General features: G+C 44.4%; 1 protein-coding gene across 2 annotated transcripts in view; it reads right to left on the bottom strand.

Annotated features, from left to right (window-relative positions):
- The window catches only part of DENND1A (DENN domain containing 1A), a 148,705-nt gene that overhangs the window by 5,769 nt on the left and 120,490 nt on the right, over positions 1–22,446 (bottom strand). The window contains exons 19-21 of one of the 2 annotated variants that reach the window (XM_054283892.1): positions 17,957–18,088; positions 3,168–3,256; positions 357–485 (exon numbers count right to left, since the gene is read on the bottom strand). In XM_054283892.1, coding sequence (XP_054139867.1) covers positions 357–485; positions 3,168–3,256; positions 17,957–18,088 — 350 coding nt within the window. The remainder of the gene's footprint in view (positions 1–356; positions 486–3,167; positions 3,257–17,956; positions 18,089–22,446) is intronic. The other variant, XM_054283893.1, reaches the window with a different exon arrangement.

The raw sequence follows: 22,446 nt of genomic DNA, 5'->3' as shown, positions 1-22,446 counted from the left end.
GCTCACAGGACAACCCAAAAGCACAGTAACAGCACACAAGAATGAATGGTGAAAGGTTTGGACAGGACAAGCAGCATGTTGGAACAAAGGACAAATGGAAGGGTGACATCACACAGAGCTCGAGTCAATGGAAGCCCATAAGCTGTGTGGTGCTGCAGTGTTTCATGCGGGAGGATGCTTCTTCATGCTGCTCAACATCAAGACAGACAAGCAGGAGAAATGTTGGTCATTCATCAAGCATGGTACAGAGACCCCAGGAGCATTTCCAAATCCCAGTACAGAAGCAGGTGCCCTGGGCAATGCAAACCCCAGTGCTGGAAACTGGCATGGACACAGCAAAAGAGTGAAGGATAGACCATTCGAAAGGAGCAGAGAAGAAAAAGTTTTCAGAGAAGCCAGAGACAGGATCCTCTTCCTGCTGAAATTCATCATCAGAGGAGTCCTCGGAGAGGAAGACTGTATAGTGTCGCATGGGCTTTACGAGGCTGGGGAACAGGAAGAGAAAAGGAAGTTATGGAGTCACAGTGACAGCTCCTGAGGAGAGAAACCAGGGCTCCAGAGACCCAGATCATCCTGAGCCCGACTGACTGCACAGCAGAGCTGGGCAGGGAACTGAGCTCTGCTGCCCAGGCACAGAACACAGCCCCTGTGCCAAGGGCAGGGCACTGTGGGGTGCCCAAGGGAAGGGACCGCAGCCACCCCACAGTGCAGGGGACAGTACAGAAACCCCCTTTCCCCACCACGTTCCCTACAGAGCTGGGCACCTCTCTGTTCCTCAGACAGCTCTGCTCCTCAGGCTCTCTGAGCTCTGACAAACATTAGATCTCCCTCTCTGCTTTACAGGCATTGACTCTGATGCACAAGAGGAGCTGACTCCAGGGTACCAGTTCCTACTTGTATCTATTTTTCACATTTGAAACTGCTTCACTCTAGACTAAAACCTCAGCTGTCCAAGGATTGATAAGAAATGCAGTTTGCCAAGTAAGGTGTATGTGCTCCTTTCCTCAGCATTAACTGAGAATCAGTTCTTAAAGACTAGGGCAGGAAAAGAGAAGTTGGATGCTGCAACCAACAGCCCAAGAGGGCCCGAGCTGCCACTGCCAATGCATGTTCACTCACAGTCAGGTCAGAGCTACTTAATAAGAAGTCTCTCACAGGTGGCAGTGGCTGCGGCCAGTGGTGGTAAATCACACTCTGCATTATTCCAGTTAAAGCCAGTGCCTTGCTTTCTTCCCCCTCTCCTTCTGTAACAGGTGTCCAGGGGAAGGAGGTGGGGCCACAGAGGCCCCGGGTGCCACCCCGTGCCCGTGCCCGTGCCCCGGGGCTGCCCGCGCTCGGTAAATCCCGTGCCCGTGCCCCGGGGCCGCGCGGATGGGACGCGCTCCACGGCGCCGGCAGCAGCGCGGAGCGGGGGCTCCGTTTTAATGAGGAAGATCTGCATCTCGGGAGCTTTTTTCATGTGTCAGGATGCATGGACAAATCAGCAGCACATCACGCTGGCCAAAAATGAAATGCTGACAAATGTAGATATTTCAAATTTAATTGACACCTAAATGTACTTGAGGTAGAAAAAAAAATATATAGAAAATGGGAGTGCAGGGTATGGGAATTAGTAAGGAGAATTCTGTAATAATTTTAAAGGATGTTCTGGTTATAAGAAAATTAGTTTTGTTTATTTTATTATGGTATTGCTTTTTCCTGAATATTGAGATTATGGTACAAAGGGGTGTATGGACTTGTCATGAAAATTCTGTATCTTGTGAAAGCTGAGATGTAAAGACTTACTAAAACTAGCAGCAATAAACTAGACCCAAATAAAATAATTAAAATACAATATATTTCCAGCATTGGTACAATGTTTACCATTCGTGTTTATGTTTATCTGCTGTCTGATAGTGGCAGGAATTGAAGATACACGTTAGCAGAGAGCAACATTGGGATGTCAACAGCTTTTGAACCCAAACATGCAGAATCCTCCATAGGAGCACACATAAATGTAAATTTATTCAATTATCCTCCACCTAAATGCAGTGAGTCATCAGATTAAATATTAAAAAAATGCTTTTAGTTTAAAAATCCCCACAACCTCTGAGCAGGGCCAGCATGGCTCGTTGCAGGAGCTGCATCTGCTCCACAAGAGGGCAACCAAATTCCACTGTAAAATGCACAAATACTCCTGTGCAAGGGAGAATTCACCGTTCAGTTTAGGCCAAAGACAGAGTATGCCCCTACCCTGGCAAGGCTGCAAAGAGCTCTCCATGCACTGATGCCCTTCCAGTATGTTTGGGCTGTGCTGGCAAGTTCAGAACATCTCAGCTCAGAGCATCCACAGCTCAGAGCATCCACAGCTCACAGCATCCACAGCTCAGAACATCTCAGCTCACAGCATCCATTCCCTGGCCAGGGTCACCCCTGAGGGCCCACTGCTAACTCCACTCAGGCACTGTCAGGAGTCTGTGACACACACCCCTTGTCATCTTTGCAAGGATAAGTGACATTAGTGGAAGTGCCTGAAAAAGCCTCCCTGAGGCAACAGAACATGCCTGTACTGGTATGCACAAGTGAGACACTGGAAACCAACACCTTTTGTGCAGGAGCAGTGGGCTGGGGCAGCACAGATGATTTGGAACATTCCCCCTTCACTGGCACAGCTAAAGGGGGGATAAATTTGCTGGTACTGTGCTAAGTGAAGCCCTAGAAACCCTCACCACAGAGCTCACTCAGACATCACGGTCCTGTTAATGCACTCTAGTCAGAGACAGCCCCTTCTGCCATCACAGTCAAATCACCAGCTCTGCATCCTCCAGCTACAGCCTAGCAAGAACACTGCAGCTGCAGGGCTGGAACTGACAATTTCCTTGAAAGAAAAGTGCAAACCAAAACAACAAAGAAATTAACAAACCTCCAAAACCTGAAAACTTTCACTGAAGAGGCTGATCAGAGTGCACTAACTTGGCAAACCCCAACGTTTCCATAAGCAAATCTTGGTTACTTGATTTTTCACACTTTCTCTACAATGTTCCAAAAATATTTTTTTAAAATCAGTTTTGTTCTTAGTTAAAATCTAACTTTGATCGGTAGTATTTTTAATGTCTCCTCTGGTGAGTCCCAGTTCTGAACACACAGTTTGATGCCAGCAGAGAGAAGCAGAGCAGCACAGTACTTACTGTTCTGGGCTGGGAACTGAGGTCCTCCGGCCCTCCACACCAATGTTGCTCTTGGGCCTCTTAACCACATGAGGTCTTGGAGGGCGAACCTGTGACATGCACAGAGACATCTCATCAAACACTGCCCTGATCCAACAGCAGACACAGACAACGCATGGAGAACCACCAGTATCCTACAGGGATCTTCCACTGGGCCTCGCTTTGTCTTTGGTGCCACAACAATGTTACACATGAGTGTGGATACATCAACGGATCTAAAGGATGGATATAAACCACGTGGCCCCAGGACTTGCAAACCAAACGTATATGCTTGTCACTGTTTGCTATTCGTTCTGTCCTGTTTGGTGCAGGCTGAATTTCACAGAAAAGATTCCCTAAGAGTGAGCTTTCCCCTGAGCAGTCAGTGGTGAGAGAAAAGCTGGGGATGTCCACGTGCTCTGGACATTGCACTGGCAGTGGGGCTCAGCTCTGGCACCATGACCCTTCTGGCCGCTTGCTCCCAGGTGAGGACTTCTGTGCAAGGCTATCAGGGAAGATGTGTACTTAGGATAAATGTTTTAACATGAAAACCAGCTCATTCTTCATCAAAAATTTGCTTCCTTCCAGCAGCTGAACACAAACCCTTGCCAGCCATATTGGCATTAGCACTCTTGGTATTAAGTCAGGCTTCTGTTGTAAGTAAAAATCCAAAGCTTTCCTGTGGAAGATGATGCTGCTGCCAATCCAGTCTCACATACATATCCATCACCTTCTAATGTAGGGAAATTCAGCTTGATTTCTGACCAGGATCTCCACAAGCAAACAAGCCTTATTTCAAGGAAAGGAATAAGCCCAAAGTTTGTGTATGTACTAGCTTACACTGCTGAGGAATTCTGTGCTGAACTTATCCCTGTGAGTCAAATGAGGGAATTTGCAGCATCAGGGCAGGCTGTACACACCAGCTTCATGTGTTTTGTTAAGAAAGTACAACTCTACCTGAAAAAGAGTCGGATCTGTTGGCTCAGCTCAATGCTTATCTCACCAGAAATGGCCAAAAACCCAAATAAAGGTGGGAATACAATTCAGCTCCTGACCTCCCAGAGCCTGTGCTCCCTTAAGAGGCACAAGAGAAAGGAGATGTTCATGGCCTACAGCCTGAGTGCTCTGGAGTGACTACGTAACTTCTAAAAAAATATTTGTTGGGGGAGCAGGACTTTACAGGTTTGTTTTGGTTTTGTTTTTTTTTTAATTTTTCTTCTCAGGTACAAAACCCTCAAATTCTCCTGCCAGGAGAAAGCCACCAAATTGCGTGTAGTGCTTCTGCCCTACATGCAGTATGCAGAAAATAGCAGCAGCATTATTGCATTGAATTTTCATTTCAAAGGAAATGGTGCACAGCAGATATGATGAAGAAATACAGAGTTGTATTGCCACTATTTCTTAGGAAAAAGGGCTTATGAAAAGGTCAGATGTTAAGGTCTTGGAGATCAGTCCCCACACAAGGCTGCTCCTCTCTACAATAAAGACAGCTTAACAATGTGAATTTATGGCAGGAATGGAAGGATTAAGTTTGTGGCAACTTCAACTGAACTTGCAACGTGGTGAAACATGGGGAAAAGAACAACAGAGCTAATTAGAGGAGCTGAGCTGTCAGAGCGCAGCAGAATGGCTCGGTGCCAACAAACAAAAGGAATGGGCTGGCAATCAGCAGGATCGATGAAGAATACTGCTTCATTAGGGCTGATAAAACACGGAGAGAGCGCAGAGAGGAGAGAGGGAGAGGGGGCGACAGCCAGGAGGAACGGGAGAGGAGAGCGCCAAGGAGAGAGGGAAAGAGAGGAAGAAAGCAAAGCTGCTTAATTAAATGGGAGCTGGGAGCTGATGTGTAAAGCTGGCCTGTCAGCGTGCTGGGAACACTTTCACCTTTCGGCTGGGTGTGCTGCCGGGGAGGGACAGAGGTGACAGTTTGGGGTGGCTCCGGGGCCCCAGCCCAGCGCGCTGCAAGGTGACAAAGCTGAGCGGGATTTAGAGCATTGTTCCTGGGGAGCTGCAGCGAAAAGCCAGGAATCAAGGCAATTCCTTGCTGGATTTTGAGTCTCACATAGCTACAGAGGCAAGGTTAAATGCTTATCAAATGCAAAATATCAAAGAAATCCAATTACGTGAGCAAACAGCCAAAAGAAAAAAGGTAAACTTCCAGGACAGAAGGGTTGAATGTGCTTATTACTGTCCCCATCAACTTAATGCATAATTATTATATTTTAACTTTTTCTAATTGAATAAAGTTTCCAAACAACCACTATTAATCCAAACAGACCTCCATTAATTAGAAGCAACAACCCTCTCTCTTTCATAATACTACCACTTATTTCCAAAGCAGCAGAATGCAAAGAACATCTCTGTTCTGCTTCCTTAACCTTTCTTTGGTCTGTGTTTTTGGCTTTATTATCAGCAATTACTCATATTGCAAGCACTAGTGGCCATGTATTCCTCCTTGCAGCACAAAGTATTTCTCAGGAATTCAGGTATTATGTGGCCCTGGCTGGAAGAGCAGAGGGACCTGGTCACCCCCTTTAGTGCTTGTGTACAAGGCCAGGATAAATCAATTGCTGATACCCACCTCTGTAGGAGCTGCCAAGCCTGAGAGGGAAAAAACAGCCTGCAAAAAGTATTATTTACACATACAGAAATGTGTTGCAACTACCAAAAGCCAAATAACAGTTCTGAACAACAACAAATTTATGTATATTTGATACAAGCATATTTTTGGGATTGATTATAATAATTTACATTTATCTTGAATTTCCCCTTGATGAATGAAGCCTTTCTGTTCCACTTACTGACACAGCCAGAGGAATGCAACAGGAGCTTTCATTATTACATTTCCAACCTTTTATCCATCACATTGGGAGCAAAGACAGTTGAACCAACCATGTTACAGTGAGGACTATTAATACCCTACAGCTGGGAGATTAAACAGTCTTAACAAGATCTCCACATACTAAATGACTCCATTTGAACAATACAATTCAGCAACTTTGGTACAGAGGAATCACAACATGCCCCCTTACACCTGCCAAATGTGGAACACGAGGGCATGGGAACACTACAGGAAGCCCACAGTAAATGGAAAGTCTGATCCTAGTGAAACACATCTGGGAGGGTCCCCCATGCCCACTGTACTTAAGAGAACACACATAATCATAGTCAATGCTATTTTTTAAACACAGAAAACAGAAATTTTCAGGGGGAAAAAAATCCATAAAAATGACTCTATTAAGCTAAACACCCAGAGTTAAAAAGATGGAGGAGAAACACATGCCACTGAAATGTCACACAGGAACATGCACCAGAGATCAAAAGTTAAAACACACACCCAGTTGCACTTGTTAACCAGTTACCTGCTCATCCAAAACACATTTTAACAAGTTTTAGCAAGATCAGATTTGAAAACTTGCATCTTTCTCTTTCTTATGCATGTATGTATACGGATAAGGAAGCAAGAAGTAAGATGATCTGGGGGGGGAACTATATTCATAAAGCTGAATATAATCCTGAATATACATAAATATCTTCCAATGCTGTGCCAAAAACCAACACCCCTCCCATACTGATGCTTCTTGCCTTTACCTTTAACAAAAACAAACATCTGGTGCAGGGTACAGACCCAGCAGGGTGTCCAGTCTTAATGCCATTCTGCTAGTCCATAGGTAGAAACTGTCCTACAGTGAGTGTTTCTGGGGAAAAACTGCTGAGATAAGGTGTCCCTACTTAACATGTACAGGCACTGCACTGCCAGTAATTTCTGTGCAGTTCTTCCATGAAGGAGTCCCTTCCTCTGGCCAACCTGCTGGGCCTCCTTTTACACCATGGAATTACCCAGTGTATGCCATCCATAACATGGCACCAATGCTCCACTGCCAAAGATCGACCTCGCTTTCTTCAAGTCTATTCATACATGGAGAATAATTAGGCATCCCAAATTAATTAAAAGCATAACTTGCAAAGAATAATACTATGTCTTCAGACTTCTGCTTCCTTTCAGATTTGAGTTCAGTGCAAGTCTTCAAAAGCTCACTGGCTAAAAACTTCCACCAGCCAGTCTAGCAGGGCTTTGTGTGTAAGAAACCACAGCAAAAGTCAAACCAGAGGTGGCCAGAGCAGCCCCAGTTACCTGCAGAGCTGCCCAGAGCTGCAGGGCTCGCCAGAGAAAAGCAGAACAACCGCGGGTCCCAGGGCTGTGCCGCAGCAGAGAGAAGGCAGTTTAGGAGCATAATTCACACATGGCTTCTGTGCAGAGCTTGACAATCCAAACTACCAGGGTTTAGTAGCGCTACAAGGAGCGTAACTCAGGCAGTGTTAAGCTGTGGCAGTGAAACAATCCCCAGCTACTCACGGGCCTGGAGGAGCGCTGGATCTTTGGGGGCGGCGGCCGCGGCGGGCGGAGTCTGTGCTGCTGCAGCAAAGTGGAGACTAAATTAAAGTCACCTGCATGGAAACACCTCTGATGTCCTGGCAAAAGCAGCATGAGCATGTGACAGCACGTGATTTACCTTCATACTCACCTCATAAAATGCCCTTTTTCTTACTTTGCTTTTCCAAAGCAGTGACAAACCCCACGGCCCGTGATGTGCCCTGGCAGCACAGGTACCCATGGCGGGCTGGACTCAGCTCCTCCCACACCACAGGCAGCAGGGACAGCCCCAGACAGCCAAAATGGACTGACACAGCAAAGCTCTTCAGGCTGGATTCTTGGACCTCGAGGTGCAAGTGCTCTAGGCCACATTTTTGCAAATGGAAACCAGGATACTCAAAAACACTTTCACTAAAATCTTGAGTGATTTTAGTGCTTGTGAAAACTTATGGAGAAGGCCTCAAACCAGACATGTAAGAGCACAGAAAAAACCCCAATTCAGTGAAACTTTTCATGCACTTAAAGCTGAGCTTACGCTCAGATCCTGTCCTGGGTTTTACTCCTAAGTGACCAACAATTACAAATCAGGCCTTAAAGCATCATGATGGCCTAGAACCCAAAACTACTTGTGTAAATATTATCTTAGTTCTGTGTAAGTGAAAATGAACACACTACAAATATTCTACATATTTATATTACAATAAACTACTCCTTTGCAAGAGCCAATTCTTTCATATCCTTATCCTGTCACTAGATTATTTTTTCCAGCTGAGATTTAAATATCACATATGATTAAGCTTTCATCTCTGATCAAAAACTAGTTCTTTGTATTTCCACAATAAAGACACATACAAATGCTGCTTTGGGAAAAGATTAAAGATGCAGAAACTTTTTTGTCTCTTGGACTTCTAACCAGGCATCGTGTTAACTCTCAGAACTGCGACCTCAGTGCTTGTAGCAACACAGGCAAAGCCAACACTCCAATTCCAATTCCTGTTATCACTGCAGTGCTCCCAGCAATGGAGGTTGTTGGGAGGTTTGTACGTGCTGCACCACACCGTGCCCTGCTGAGCCCCAGGAGATCTCAGAGCAGGGAAAGGCAGAAGTGCCCCTGGCCAGCAGTGCTCTCTGCACGGAGCAGGGACAGGGCTGTGAGCACAGGCAGCAGCAGGCCGAGGGTGGAGGGGAGGCACCCCAGGGAACAGGGGCTTTGCCAGAGCTGCACGGCCAGTGCTGCTGCTCCTGCCCCTCACTGCACTGGGATAAGCTATGTTCAAACTCTGTGTTTGCTGGGAGAGCCACTGATTTGAAGTTAATTTGTTAATGCAGCAAAACACATTGTTTCTAAAAGGTCAGCAGGTGAAGCTGTGTTGGAATATCAACTTAATTACCTGGGCTGTAGGGAGGAATGGGCACCAACCAGCACATGGCTGCAGTGCTAAAAGCTGCTAAATTGCTATTCCAGGTATGGTCCTAAATATATGTACTATAGCTTTTTCTGTGAAGGGGAGAAATGTCTAAATTAGCACTTTCTCACAATAGCTGTTTACCAGCATATCTTTTTCCTCTGGATATTTGCTTAATCGTCGTGTTCTAAATACTTCTGAAACAACAAGACAGAAAATTTTCAGAAAGCCTTTTATGACTGCGGATCTGGCACTGCTTTGCTAATTATCAGACAAGTGACTTAATCGATGAGATGCTGGAGCAAGAAAAATCTTACATTCACTTTTACGCTATCAAAATATTATTAAAAAATTATAGATCCCACATCTCATAAAACAGCTATTGTACACCCAAAGAACTTTCGCAAACATTACAAAAGGATAATTTTTGGTCTGCGACATAACAGCTTGTGAGCAGAATATTATCTCAAACTAATTGTGGAGATCTTTTGAGGTTTTTTTAAAGTGGTATTCAAAACAGAGCCTTGTGAGTAAATCAGAGGTGCTAGTTCATGTGCAGCAACAAGTGCAAGCTGACGGAAATGCTTAAAGGAAACACCACCAGATGAGAACTGGTTTGTTCGTATGTGGAGAAAAATGTGCTTCTCAATTAGCAGTGAGGGTGTTTCCAATAATTTCCAAAGCAAAGCTCTTCTAGATTAATATCTTATTTCCTTCTGAAATTGAGGACTGGCTTGAAAATACCTTAAAGTCAATGAGCCACGGCAGAGAGATGCCTTGTGCTGGATGAAGCCAGGCTCACACACACCAGGCTGCAGGAGACCTGAAGAGCTGACTTTGGGAGAACATGCTGGACTCAACTGAACACTCAATTAAAAAAAAAAAAAAAGGGAGAAAATAACAACACTGAAAAATGTCTGGTACCTAAAAAGATTCAGTAGAGAAAGCAGACAGAATCTACGAGGCAGCTGTTTTATTATCCAGCCAGATCCCTGCACAGCACACTCTGCTTTTTACATGCTCCCATATGTATAGCTCACAAACTGAGATGACAGGAACAGTGTATGCTTTACAGCATATATTTTTAATTTACACTCTGAAATACTTCAATGGAAATCTGCTGGGTCCTGTGATAAAAATAATCTCCATGTTTTAAGGGATGCCTCATTCTTCAAGCCACATTTGTAGAGTGGGAAGGTAGAACAAGTCTGGCAAAAATGCAGCAATGCCTAAAGCCAGAATCCCAAAACCATGAGAACACCTCTGTGGACCTCTTCCTACAGCAAAGAGGTGCCTGCAGAACACAAAATATTTAATTCAATTTAGAGTCACTCTGGTTCAAAGAAGCCTCCCACACGTTGTTTCCATTTTGCTGCCATGTAGTGAGGCCCTGGGTAACAAAGAATGATGTTGCAGACAGTAACTACACCACAAGTCAGGAGCAGGCCAGGGCTCTGCTGATCCCTTTTCCACCTGCTCTGCTCTGGTCCCTGCAGAGCTCTCCCAGCCCTGATCCTCGCTGGGCCCTCCTTGGCAATTTGCTCCAGCAGTCACCACTGTTTGGGCAGGGGATTCATTCATCACCATTCACTACTCTAAACACACACCAGCTTTTTGTTCTGAGAATGTATCAGAAAAAACAAAGAAATTTCAACACCAAGAATGGACTTTAAGTCCATTTCTTTGAAATACTCACTGTGACACAGAACTGTTCTCCTTGTCCTCTTGGGCAACCACTGGTGACTTTGTATAATTTCTTGTTATTTCTTTGATATTTTGGGACCACTTTGCACTTCACATTTTGCACCAGCTTTTTTTCTGGACCCAGCAGTAACAGCAGAGTCCTACACTGACAATATCCAGTCCTCAGTCCTAGATGGGTAACTCTGTGAACACAGGGATGTTCCTGGTACTACACTAAGCCAGGAAGGAACACATCCTATGGACTGCACCACACAGTGGGCCTTACCCTGAAGCAGCACAACTTCATTTGTCCAGAAGGAGAATAAAACCCCAGCTCTCCATAACATTGCTGCATAATGACAGGGCCATGAAGGAAAACTCCCTTAATTCATCAAAGCAGGCCCTTTCTGGATTACAGCAAACCAGCAAGGAGGGCTTTTGTACAACTATTCACAGAGGTAAAACTGGCAAGAGGTTGAAAGAGAATCTCACTGAGATAATCGCTTTTCCAGAGGACTTCTTCCAAAACGAGGTTCATTTTGCTGTGGTTTGTTTCCATTCTGTCTATTCTTCATCATACATGGATGGAGAGACATGTTGCAAAAAATCCCAGACCCCAGGAATATATTTATCCCCATGTGTTAAAGCCTATCCATCTACTACCTCAGCAGAGTTTAAAATCACAGCTAATAGGTTAACAACTGCTTTTCTTCTGCTTCAGATGAAGAATATCAGAAAGCTGGGGGAATATTCAGCTTCCCAATTTGTACTGACTGCTCAGTGCTACTTGCAATGTCTGTTTGACAGGACTGACATTTTGTAGCACTGTGAGATGGGAGAACGTGTGACATTTTTATTCATGGTGGCGTACGCCCTTGTAATGATCAGCCCTGGTCGATGTGCTTACTGCAGCAGCCCCGAGCCCTCGGAGAACAAACAGCAGCCCGAGGTGCCAGCAGTTTGGCTGCCTTATTAAACACCACCAGGATTCTAACGAAGAGCAACTGCTGGAAAATCTCACTGTCAAATCCTCAAGGACATTGTCAACATGGAACTAACTACATATATTTTTCACTTAAAATACTAGAAAATCCAGCAATACAAGATCAAATTTAAAGAAAAAAGCCACAGTGGTTTGTGTGTGCTTTTTAACTGGTCATTTTACCAGCTTTATATTGGCTTTCTGTGGTCCTGATGCTGGAATTCAAATCAAAGAGATCATGTAACCTGTATGATTTAAAATGCTGGAAAATGGACATGTCCCTTATTATCTCTTAACAGCTATTTCTCTCCAGCAAGTGGAATACTTGCGCAGAAAAAAGAAAAAATACATGGTTTCTCATTTAAGGAATTCTATAAACAGCAATGACTCTCTGCTTCACTCACCTTCATCATTCACCAAGCCAGGCTGCATAACTGGGGGGACATTCTCCCCCACACACCCACAGAAGGACAAAGACCCTCTATCTGCAGCCTGGCACTCACAACTGTTTTGTGTGGCATTCATCAGCCCAGCTCCGAAGGACAAATCTAAAAAACGCCTGGCCAAACAAACAGTCACAGTAGGGTCAGCATTTAGAAGAATTATATGTTTCACACACTCTTTCTCTTTAATCTCCTGGTTAATCCAGTGGCCCAGGGGTCAGTTCAGACAGTTCTGGCCTAACTGCACATATCAACTTCATAAGTAATACATAAGAAGCCTCTGGATGCTGATCTACATTGATAGAGAAGCAAGTCACCCATAAGACACTGTGAGCTCTCCTCAAGTTGTCAGTCTAGGTGATTTGGGTAGCCTTGCATGTACTGATATATTTATTTTTTATGTATGTATTATTTATAAAGCACAACTCTCCTTCCACATGCCAGCAGTGATGGACCAAGATCCTCCCTGCAAGATATTTATGGGTTCCTCGGCAGAACAGGACTAACAAGGAGACTCTGCAGACAGGTTACAGCTGCTGTCTCTTGTCACAAGGCCTGGGAGGTCGGCTCTGCCAGCCCTCCCTTCACACATGCAGGCAGTGCAGCACTGACACGTAGTTCTCAGGGCAGCACAGTCATTCCCAGCATCCCTGTGTAAGGAGTGCTTCAAATACCCAGACAGCTGGAAAACACTGAAAGCCACAGTCTGCAACGTGCTTTTTCATGGCTGAACACATACATGTGCTGGATGCAGTCTGGGGCCACAGTCTCACTGCAAAGCATGAATTCCTGCATGGCACAGCACCAGGCCCCCCTGCAGGGGCTGGAGAGAACCCAGCTGTGCCTGCTCCCAGGGAAGCCCTGGGCAGCAGGTGCAGGAGGGGCAGAGACCCTGGGCACACTCTGCAGGCGCTGCTCACACCTGTCCCACGTTGGCACACATGGCCAGGGCAGGCACTCCCTAACTCCCACCACATGGATTGCCATCTCTGCTAATCCTGCACACCACAACTTCAATCCAATGCATCATTGTCTTGTCCTCTGACATTGGTTTTACTACTCTGACTAAGAACGCTGTCCCCTGAGAACCTGATGGGACATTTGAGTGGTCTCAAGCAGACATTAGATGGGCAAGTGCTTCTGGGCCAAGACATTTGTCTTTCTTGTGAGTCTTCTGACTTGTACTGAGCAACACTGAATTCTTTCCTGAAAGGAACAGGCAAAGAAAGGAGTGAGAACAAATGAGGGTAGAGATATGCTTTCTGAAGACAAAATAATTTTAAACAACTAATGCTTTTGCTAAATCCATAAAAAATCAAATGGAGAGAGGGAGGAAACCCCATGTGGCTCCAGAGAAAGGAAATGAGAACCCACACTGCTCATCTGTGGGGAAGAGTGCAAGGGAGGCTCGTTTTCTTAATGAAGGTCCTGCTATTGTCCAAGCAGCTCAGAATGGCCAGAGGAGGGCTGGCTCTGCAACCAGAGCACACAGTTACATGAATATTAGCAAATGAACTTGTTTTCCCCTTTCCCCTTTGCTTTCTACCTCAGTGCCACACAATGCCTGCTGTGATCCAGGGGAATCTGCTATTGTTCCGATGCACCTGGGTGTGAAGGGAGTCACAGGGTCTGGCAAAGGAGCCTTCCTCCCTTCCCTGCTTCATCCCTTTTACCCTGGAGATAATCCCTCCTCTGCTGCCCCTGGCCTCAGTGATCCAGTTCTGCATTCCTGGAATGTAGCTGGCTGGTGTTCTCCCCATCTTCCCCCTGACCTCTTAATGCCGTTTAATCTCCTGGAAGAAGAGCACTGCCCTGCAAAGCAGAGTTGTTTGTTCTGTGTGTCCAAGTGCACACTGTGACTAGGAAAAATGAACACGTTCATTTACAGCAAAAGGCTTCAAAACAGCAAATAAGACAGCAATTTCCATGCTGTGGCCTGCAAGAGTTTAACAGCAGTCAGAACGAGCCAGGGAGAGAACCCAGAGAAGTCTTTCCACAGTCAGACAAGCTGCTTCAGTACATTAATGCATTTTCCATTTGTCTCATAACTATTTACATTAGTCCCCAGAGCATTGATTCTCTGTAGTTTGCATCAAGCATGGAACATGATTGAATCTCTCTACTAAAGATATATGTGGAAGAGTCTTTTGTATTTTTTTAAGCTTTACACCTTTTGGTGCATAAATGGAATTAAGTATCCCATTTGCTGGTAAATAAAAACAAGCCATAGAAAACATAAACCCGGCTAAGCTGACAAATGACATTCTAATTATAATAGACACAATTAGAGAGCTGTACAGAACTGCCAGGATCACTTGCTTCTAATGAAATTATTCCCTTTCCCAACCATCCCAACAAGTGATGTTTCTGGCAGCTTATCATTTGCTGGTTTAATTGTACTAAATCAGGGGTGCTACTGACTGTGGGAAAGCTCCTAAGGAGGAATGTTCCTAAGTGTAGGTTTGATTTTGAAGCCCTTGGGCTCATCCTGCCTGTTCACACCACCTCTCCCAGACTGGTGGGAAGACTGGGCACAGGTACCAATCCTGTATGAACTCTGTGGGTCCTGCCAAAGCAGCCCCAACAACTGCTTGCTTGGACAAGGAACCTGTTCAAAACAGTCACCATGACACTGTGTAGTGTCTATTCTCCAAACAGGTCAAAGACAACACAGACACATGTGTTCTACCTAAAAGGTGCAAGCGTGGGCATGGCAACAAGAGCCCAAACCCCTGAGTCACAGATCACCTGCATTAGTGCCCCATTCTGCCCCAGTCAGGGCTTACTGGGCGACCAGTGCTGCCCTGCCTGGCACACTGGGAAGGATTCCAAGGACAGCTCTGGCAACTGAATATGCAGCAGGTGTTTGATGCTTTAAGGACATTTTGGACAGCTTTTCACACAACAAACCAGCAGAAAGCAAGGAATAGGACATTCATAGAATCATTAAGGTTGAAAAAGACTGGAAAGATCATCAAGTCCATCAAGCACCACAAAAGATGCTCTCTGTAGCACTGGATCTTCCACAACAATTAACCTTACTCTTCCCCCAAACTTAGAGCACTACTCAGTACCACAAACCTCCCATTTGAATCTTGGCCTTGGCTTGAAAATTGCTCCCTCTTCTCCCCCACCATTAAACCATAAGCTGCCTGTGCTGCTCCTGCTGCTTGTTGAGTACAATTGTGTTGTCCCAGAGCCCTTGATGATAGTTCCTGTATTTGGTTGATGCAGGGATCAATAAGAAAGGTACACCCTGGGTAAAGCATGTAAAGTGCCACCCAGGAAAAGCAGTGGTCCCACCCTCCCACGATGGTGTCTTACTAAGAACATTCCAGTTTAGATCTTTACTACACTGCCCCAGGCTATCTGGCTAAAAATCCTTCTTTTCACCATCAATGGGAGCATTCCCACAATGTGTCAGTATTGCATAAAGCATCACTCAAACAATTCCATAATAAACAAGGCTCTCCAATGATGCCTGATCACCACTCACCAAGATGAGCCAGGACATACAGAATCTCCCCCAGTCAGCCAATTACTGCCAAATTTTGGTGAGCCATCAGCTGAGGGGCTGTGCTTTTACAGGCATTTCAAGATATTTTACTGATATTTTTTGTAGCCGTACAACTGCAGATACACAACCGTGTTTGGAAAAGCCAGCAACTCTCTCACTCTAGGGTGAGAGATAATGAGTTAAAATTAAAGGTTGTTGCTGGCTCGCTAGCCCATCCCCCTTTAGCTAATCTGTCATGTAATGAAGAGAAGCACCAGCGCAGGACAGCTCGCTGCCGGCTCACTTACAGCGAGCTGATTAAGAATGTTCAACCAACAGCAGACTGCAGACCTTTCCGAGGAAAATAAATAGACTGTATGCAAATGTGTTTGTCACTTTGACAGCACGTCTCAATTAAAGGCCCGCGCGGCGGCGGAGCGCTCTGCAGCGCTGGGCCGGGCTCCCTGCACCGCCCGCCCCGAGCCGGGCCCTGACCCCAGCGCACGCATGCATTTTAAACCGCGCTGCCAGCCGCACAATGCTGCACTCCGAGAGAGCCCCTGACAATGAGAAAAAAGCCTCTTTCATCCTCTTCAGTTTAGAAAAGCTGTGAATGCACAAACAGCCCTTATTTCAGAGTTCTTGTGCCTTTTTAATTGTTCCCACCTTCTGTATTCTAGACAGAGTTAAAAGTGACATTAAAATCTCTGCCTTTAATCACGAGTTAGAAGCCATCTCCCATTTATACAGTAAATGTTGCTGCTTTTTTCCTCCCCAAAGCCTTAATCTATATTTCATAAACCTGAACATCTTCTCCTTTTGAATGAACGTATGATTTCATTTTTGTTTTGGCATTGGGCTATCAGAAGGAGCAGACCTGTGCCAGGACTGAGGCTGAGTCACACAGCCCTACAACTGCTAAGTCAGATGGGTTTTTGGAAACCAGCATTTGTAATGTGATGACAGCAATAAGCATTTAGCCAGCAAGCCTCTCCCCATAGCCAGGGGTCAGGGAAGCTGATGCGTGTTTCTTTCAACACAGAAAAGTGATCATTAAAAAATTTGAAAGTGACTGTTAAAAAACCTCATGAATTTAAATTTGCACTTCCCAGTCAAATATATATTTCATTAACCTCCCACCATGTTTGAACCCTCCATCGTTCACAAAAATCGAAAGGAAAAACTGAAAAAAAAATTGTAATATCATCTGATTTCTGACTGCTTCAAATGAAATGTAACATGTCCCTGCTGGAGCTAGATGGCTGCATTCCTCCAGTAGCCCCAACTCCTCTCAACTGTAGTGGCACTGAAAGTAACAGAAAAATAAGTCTCTACTGAAAATACTTAATTGGAAGAGAAAGGTTTTTTAAAAGTCTCCAAGAACTTACTTCTAGCACACTGGTTAAAGTACTGAAAAAAATCAATCTAATTCTGAAATGATGCAGACAACACTGCTCTGAGCAGTGAGCAGACCTCGGGTAGCCCCATCTCATACCTGAACAGTCAGTGCAGCCACACCACCTGGTTTCTATTCATAGACACTTCTCTAAAACTGGTTTGCTTCACATTTTATAATGTTTTACAATTGCTTTAAATTTATACTTTGCTTCCTTAGAAGAAATCAGATATTTCCTCCTGTTTTCTGGTCAGAACAGAGTAAAGAATAGATACAACAAAAGAAAGGAGAACAGTGAACACAAATCATGTCATTTTTCCAGTCAGCCTATACTTAATAGGGGAACACTGGCAAACGGATAATAAACACTGGATGTTTTCCCATGAAAATCACAGCAACTACAACATTTTCTACATAGCCAGCTCTTCAAACCCCACCCCCAAACTCTCTGTTTCGCAGACATATCAAAAGAAACATTACACCAGTAACTAACGTGAACAGCTCAGCTGTCAATACTGAATACAGAGCACGCTAACAAGCTATTAATTGATTTTTCCATCTTAGTTCATCGCATTTAATTTTCAGAGAATGTTCAAATGCTTTAATAGTTGGACATCCCATATTGACACTAATGATCTGGCTAGATAGCAGCGGATGCTTTAAATTCTACACCCTCAGTCCTGAGAGCTGAAGCACCTTGCATGCTAAAACATCTGCAAAATAGTTTCTATAATTGCTACAATATTTATGCTTCCCCCATTCACTCATCATTTATTTTCCTCAAAATCATAGTTCGAACAAAAGGAATCTGCAAACCCCAGAAAAATCAGGTTTTAGAATCCCCTTTAAACAGATAGAACAGAAATAAAACTAAAACAGCACAGTTCAGTGATTGAAGATAATGAAGCATTTGGTATATTTGTTATCATGACTTTTCTGAACTATTCTTGCTGAGGCACATGATGGAGAACAACTTACACTAAGACCTACCTGACCAAAATGCACTGTGATTGGTCTCCTGTCCTCTCTTAATTTCGGGTCCTTCTTCTCAGGCAGGGGCGATGGTGCCGTCCTTGGCAGGGGCTCCTCCGGCACTGCCGAACAGCCGTTCTCAGCAATGTCCTGTGGGGCAGGAAAAGGTGAAAAGCATGGCCAGGAACACTCCTCAGGGAGGGCAAGGTGCACAAAAGAGACACTAGAGGATAATGCTGACTAACAGTTCGGATGTTAGGGGAAAAAACACCAAAGTACAGAAAAGAAAATATCATTAGAATAAAATATTTCATCCATCAGAGCTTGTACATAACCCCTCTCTCCTCCCAGTACCAGTGCTGCAAACAGGACATTGAATAAAATGTCTGACTTGAACACGCAAAAGCCAGGAAGTGCATGTGGAGAAAAAAACCATAGCTCAGATTTTCTATTTTAGAAATGAACTCAACAGAAGTGCAGGGACAGGGCATTCTGCTTATTGTAAACCTAAATGAACACAGTAATTCCATTAACGTACTGCACAGAATTACCCATAGCAGAACAATTACTGGTGGAAGTGGCAAGGAGAGATGGAACTCAGAACTTAGTTAGCTCTGCATTTCATCTTGGAGTCTGTGTGCACTGAATATGCCTCCAGGAGAGGGTACAACACCAAGGGCTGCCTGGCAGAACACTTTTTGTTTGCTTTGACTTTAGTTCTCATCTCCAGAAGTGAAGTGACCAGCCAGCCCAGGTTAGAGGACTTGGCAAGTACAAGGTGTGTAACACAGGTTTTGAAAAAGACAAAGGCCCGCAGACACCAGGAATCAGAGAAGAACCAAAGAGTTTGAAAGTGAGTTGAGAAACAGTCTGTAACACAGTGGGCCCCAAACCTTACATCTCTGCAACAATGCCAAGGAAATAATGCTGGGTAAATATGGAGAGAAGGCTGCAGAGGCTGGAGCTCTGCAAGGCTGACCTGAGGGTGGCTGCTGCCACCGGCAGGGCTTTGATTCCCCGACCTCTGACACGGCCCCGCGAGCCCCCGGCTCGCTCAGGTACAATAATGAGCCGTGTAAGCTGATGGCCAATTAGAAATGGCTCCTTTGGACACACACTGACCTAATGTGTTTAGGTCAAATGAAACAAAAAGCTGGATGGACTTTCTAAGGGCTTTGTCTGCTCCACAGAGAAGCTGAGACCCCTCTTTAGATCCAGCTGGTAGAGCAGTGGTTCCCCAATACCGGCATAAGGATCATGGGGAATTAACAACTTGTTAAGGTCAAACTAGAGAGAAAAACTTTTTTTCCCCCGCCCTTCAGCTGCACAATGCCACCTTGTCTTGAAAAGGTACAACAAAGTCCTCCGAATTAGTAACAAAGAGCCCCAAAGCAAGACATTGACAAGAAACCCGAGTGTCTACAAACTCCTACTCCAGCTCCAGCCAGCACCAAGCCCCCAAGGGATCTCCTCAGCCTGGGACTCACACAGCCTATGGCAGCACCGTTCCTTGCAATGAAGCCAAACACAAGCCCTATTTACACATTCCTGTGGGATGGAGCCACACTGCAGGTGCCTGGAGCTGCCCAAGCTGCAGCACTCCCAGGGCCACCCAGCCGTGCTGAGCAGGGGCTGCTCCCGGCCCTGCAGAGCCTCCCTGGGGCCGTGCCTCCAACCAAGGCTGCACACAGCTGGGAGGCAATGGAGGGCAAAGCCCCTTCCCAGGCAGATCCCCAAAGAGCCACAAGAAGGACACAAAAGTTTGGATATGAGGGGAATGGGAAGAGATGAAAGATGGAGAGAGATTAAGCCATTAAGCAAAATCCCCTCAGTTGTGTAACGATCACTGCAAATCCTTGAGCTTTTATTGCTATAGATTGCCCCTACTTCTCTGATGATATAATTGCAAATAAAAGATAACATGTTCCTAAAGCCTACTTCCACTGTCTTTGGTGCACGGACTTCCAATGAAACCACAATCTATTTTTTTTAACTGCTTAATAAAAGATAAGAATTAAATTATTTCATTCCTCTCTATTTTTTCAACATCCCCAAAAGGCAAACAAATCATCAATACAGCTTCACTCATCAAAGCAAAATCTGCTTCACAAAAGTTTGCTTTCTATCTTCAATGAAAACACATCGGAGTTAAAAAAACAATGAAATATTATCTTATTTTGTAATGGACTGCAAACACTGTCTAGAGAGGAGCAAAACACATTCTGAGTGTCTTGAATGTTGTGCAGGTTGTGTTATAGAGCTCTAAATGAGTTGTTTCTAGAATACCAGGCATTAACTAGAGCCACACAGGGCTCTAGTAACTAAAATAATGTTGAATATATTAATGCCGAGTGCCCAACCATTTATATAAATTGTCTTAGCCAGAGCTTTCAGTAAGTTCCATTCTCCTGACTGAAAGATGAGGACGGTACCATTCATATTCCTCCCTCTTCCTAATTCTATGCAGTTAAGCTTCAAATGAGCCACTAACGGAGGGACTTGACCAACACAGTGGGTGAGATGGAAAAAGGCAGCCTTTGCAAAAAAGAAAAAAAAAGGGAAATGAAAAAGAAAAAAGAGAAAAAAGAAAGAAAAAAAAGAACTATATCAGATATAAAATAAAGCTACTAGGCTGTATCTATTAACAATTATTTGCTCTCACTCATAGGAATCCTCTGAAAACTATTTCTGTTGCTTTGAAATACTGCACCACAAATGAACAAGGGATGGAAATGGAGCACCATTCAATCTCCACTATCATATTAAAGAAGGACCTTACACACACCACAGTGACCTCTCAACAGGTCAATCCTGCATTTCTCATTTGCAATTCAAACCCAAGACTGGAGCAGACCAAGGGCAAAATGGGCTCTTGATTATATTTAAGAGGTCACCATTGCTATGCAGAGTTGGAAGAAGCAGAACCTCCAGCTTTATTGCATTTTAGAATTATATCTTGTACAGTAGCTGCTCAGATTTGGCAGCAAAAACTGGAAAAGGGATGTTTATATTTGACTTTTCCTTACCAGGGACCTGCATACTTTCTATATTAATAATGGAAAATACTATGTTAAAATGCAGTGGATAGTAAGTTCTGTTTAAAAATAACCTTAGATTACTCTTAGAAGATGAAAGACTAGCATCCCAAATTTGGCAAAAAGTAAGTATTTAATGATACCAGAATGTCAGATAGTTAATACTCACACACGCTAGTGAGGAAACAGGATAAATACAATGCCTTTACATAAAAACTGGGGAGGATGCATTAATAGGTCTGTGCATAACAGACCCATAATGAAACAGCACAGACACTTAGATTAAAAATTAGAGGACCAAAGCAATGTTTGCTATTTTTACCACTTTTAACAGAGGAATCCCTAATTTTAGTTACCTTCCTGCCTACTTTCACATGGAGAAGGGGACGGGACATAGAAAAGGACAGAATAATAAAGGAAGGAGAGGTTGAGCAGTGTGTGTCAACTACTCACAGCTATCTTTTAAGTTCCTGTGAAAGCCTATGTTGAACAATCATGTTTAAGCATCTCACTTACAGATACACCACATAAAGAAGGTGAACCAAAATTGGCCATTTAGTTGTAAATGTTATGTATATTTTTTAAAGGGCTGCTTGCTGCTTGACAGACTAGGAAGACAACAATAATAATAAAACAAAGCAATGACTGAATGAGGCTTTCCTCAGCCTGGTACACAAATGTCACACAACAGCACACAATTCTATTATCATTTAAAATGCAGAAAAAACCTGCTCACATTACACAGCTCCAACAGCTTTAGGAACACACACAGAAAGGCAGAACGACATGTCCAGAGGTGAAACACGGGCAATGACATAAAGAAATCCAGGTACAAGAAAACTGCTCCATGTTTCTACTATTTTCAAATTATACCTACAGTGGTCATATATAATGTAGAGTAATAACATAAAAGCATCTGTAGGCACTTTATCTTCCCCGAGATTCTGCAGCAATGTCTGGAGGGCTCAGAGAGGGGCCAGCAGCTGGAATGCACACAGGTAAATCCTCCCTTCGTAGCCTGGGGACAGGCTGAGAGCACTTCTGTCTGCCCACGAGCATTTGGAGCCCTAACTTGAGAGGATGGTCTAGAAATTTAGAGTAGAAATTTACAGAGAGAGCACAGATTAAACAAAATCCACCCAAACTCCTATGCAACAAATTGAATATAAATTTCTGAATAAGAAGCTCAGTTCTCTCAGCAGGTCAGCTGCCTGGCTTCCTCCTTTCTCTGAGAGCTCTGAGGCACAGAATAAAGGGAGTCTCTGCCCTAAGCCAGGGCAGTTACCCAGGTTCTCATGAGGTGTGTGCCAGTGTGACAGGAGCTCTGTTTGAAAGGAGCAGCTGGGACTGGATAACGCATCCCTCGAACACAGCGGAGCAGCTGGAATTGTGCTGTTTACAAACACACACACACACACATTTGGGGAACAACAAACAGCTGGAGTGGTTTTTCCTCCAATAATTCCAATTGGC

The sequence above is a fragment of the Melozone crissalis genome, unplaced genomic scaffold (assembly GCF_028551555.1).
Source record: "Melozone crissalis strain CALT ecotype California unplaced genomic scaffold, PUWL_Pcris_2 ptg000041l_1, whole genome shotgun sequence".
Taxonomy (NCBI): Eukaryota; Metazoa; Chordata; class Aves; order Passeriformes; family Passerellidae; genus Melozone; species Melozone crissalis.
The sequence above is the reverse complement of the archived record's forward strand: the minus strand, read 5'-3'. Positions and strand labels throughout refer to the sequence as shown.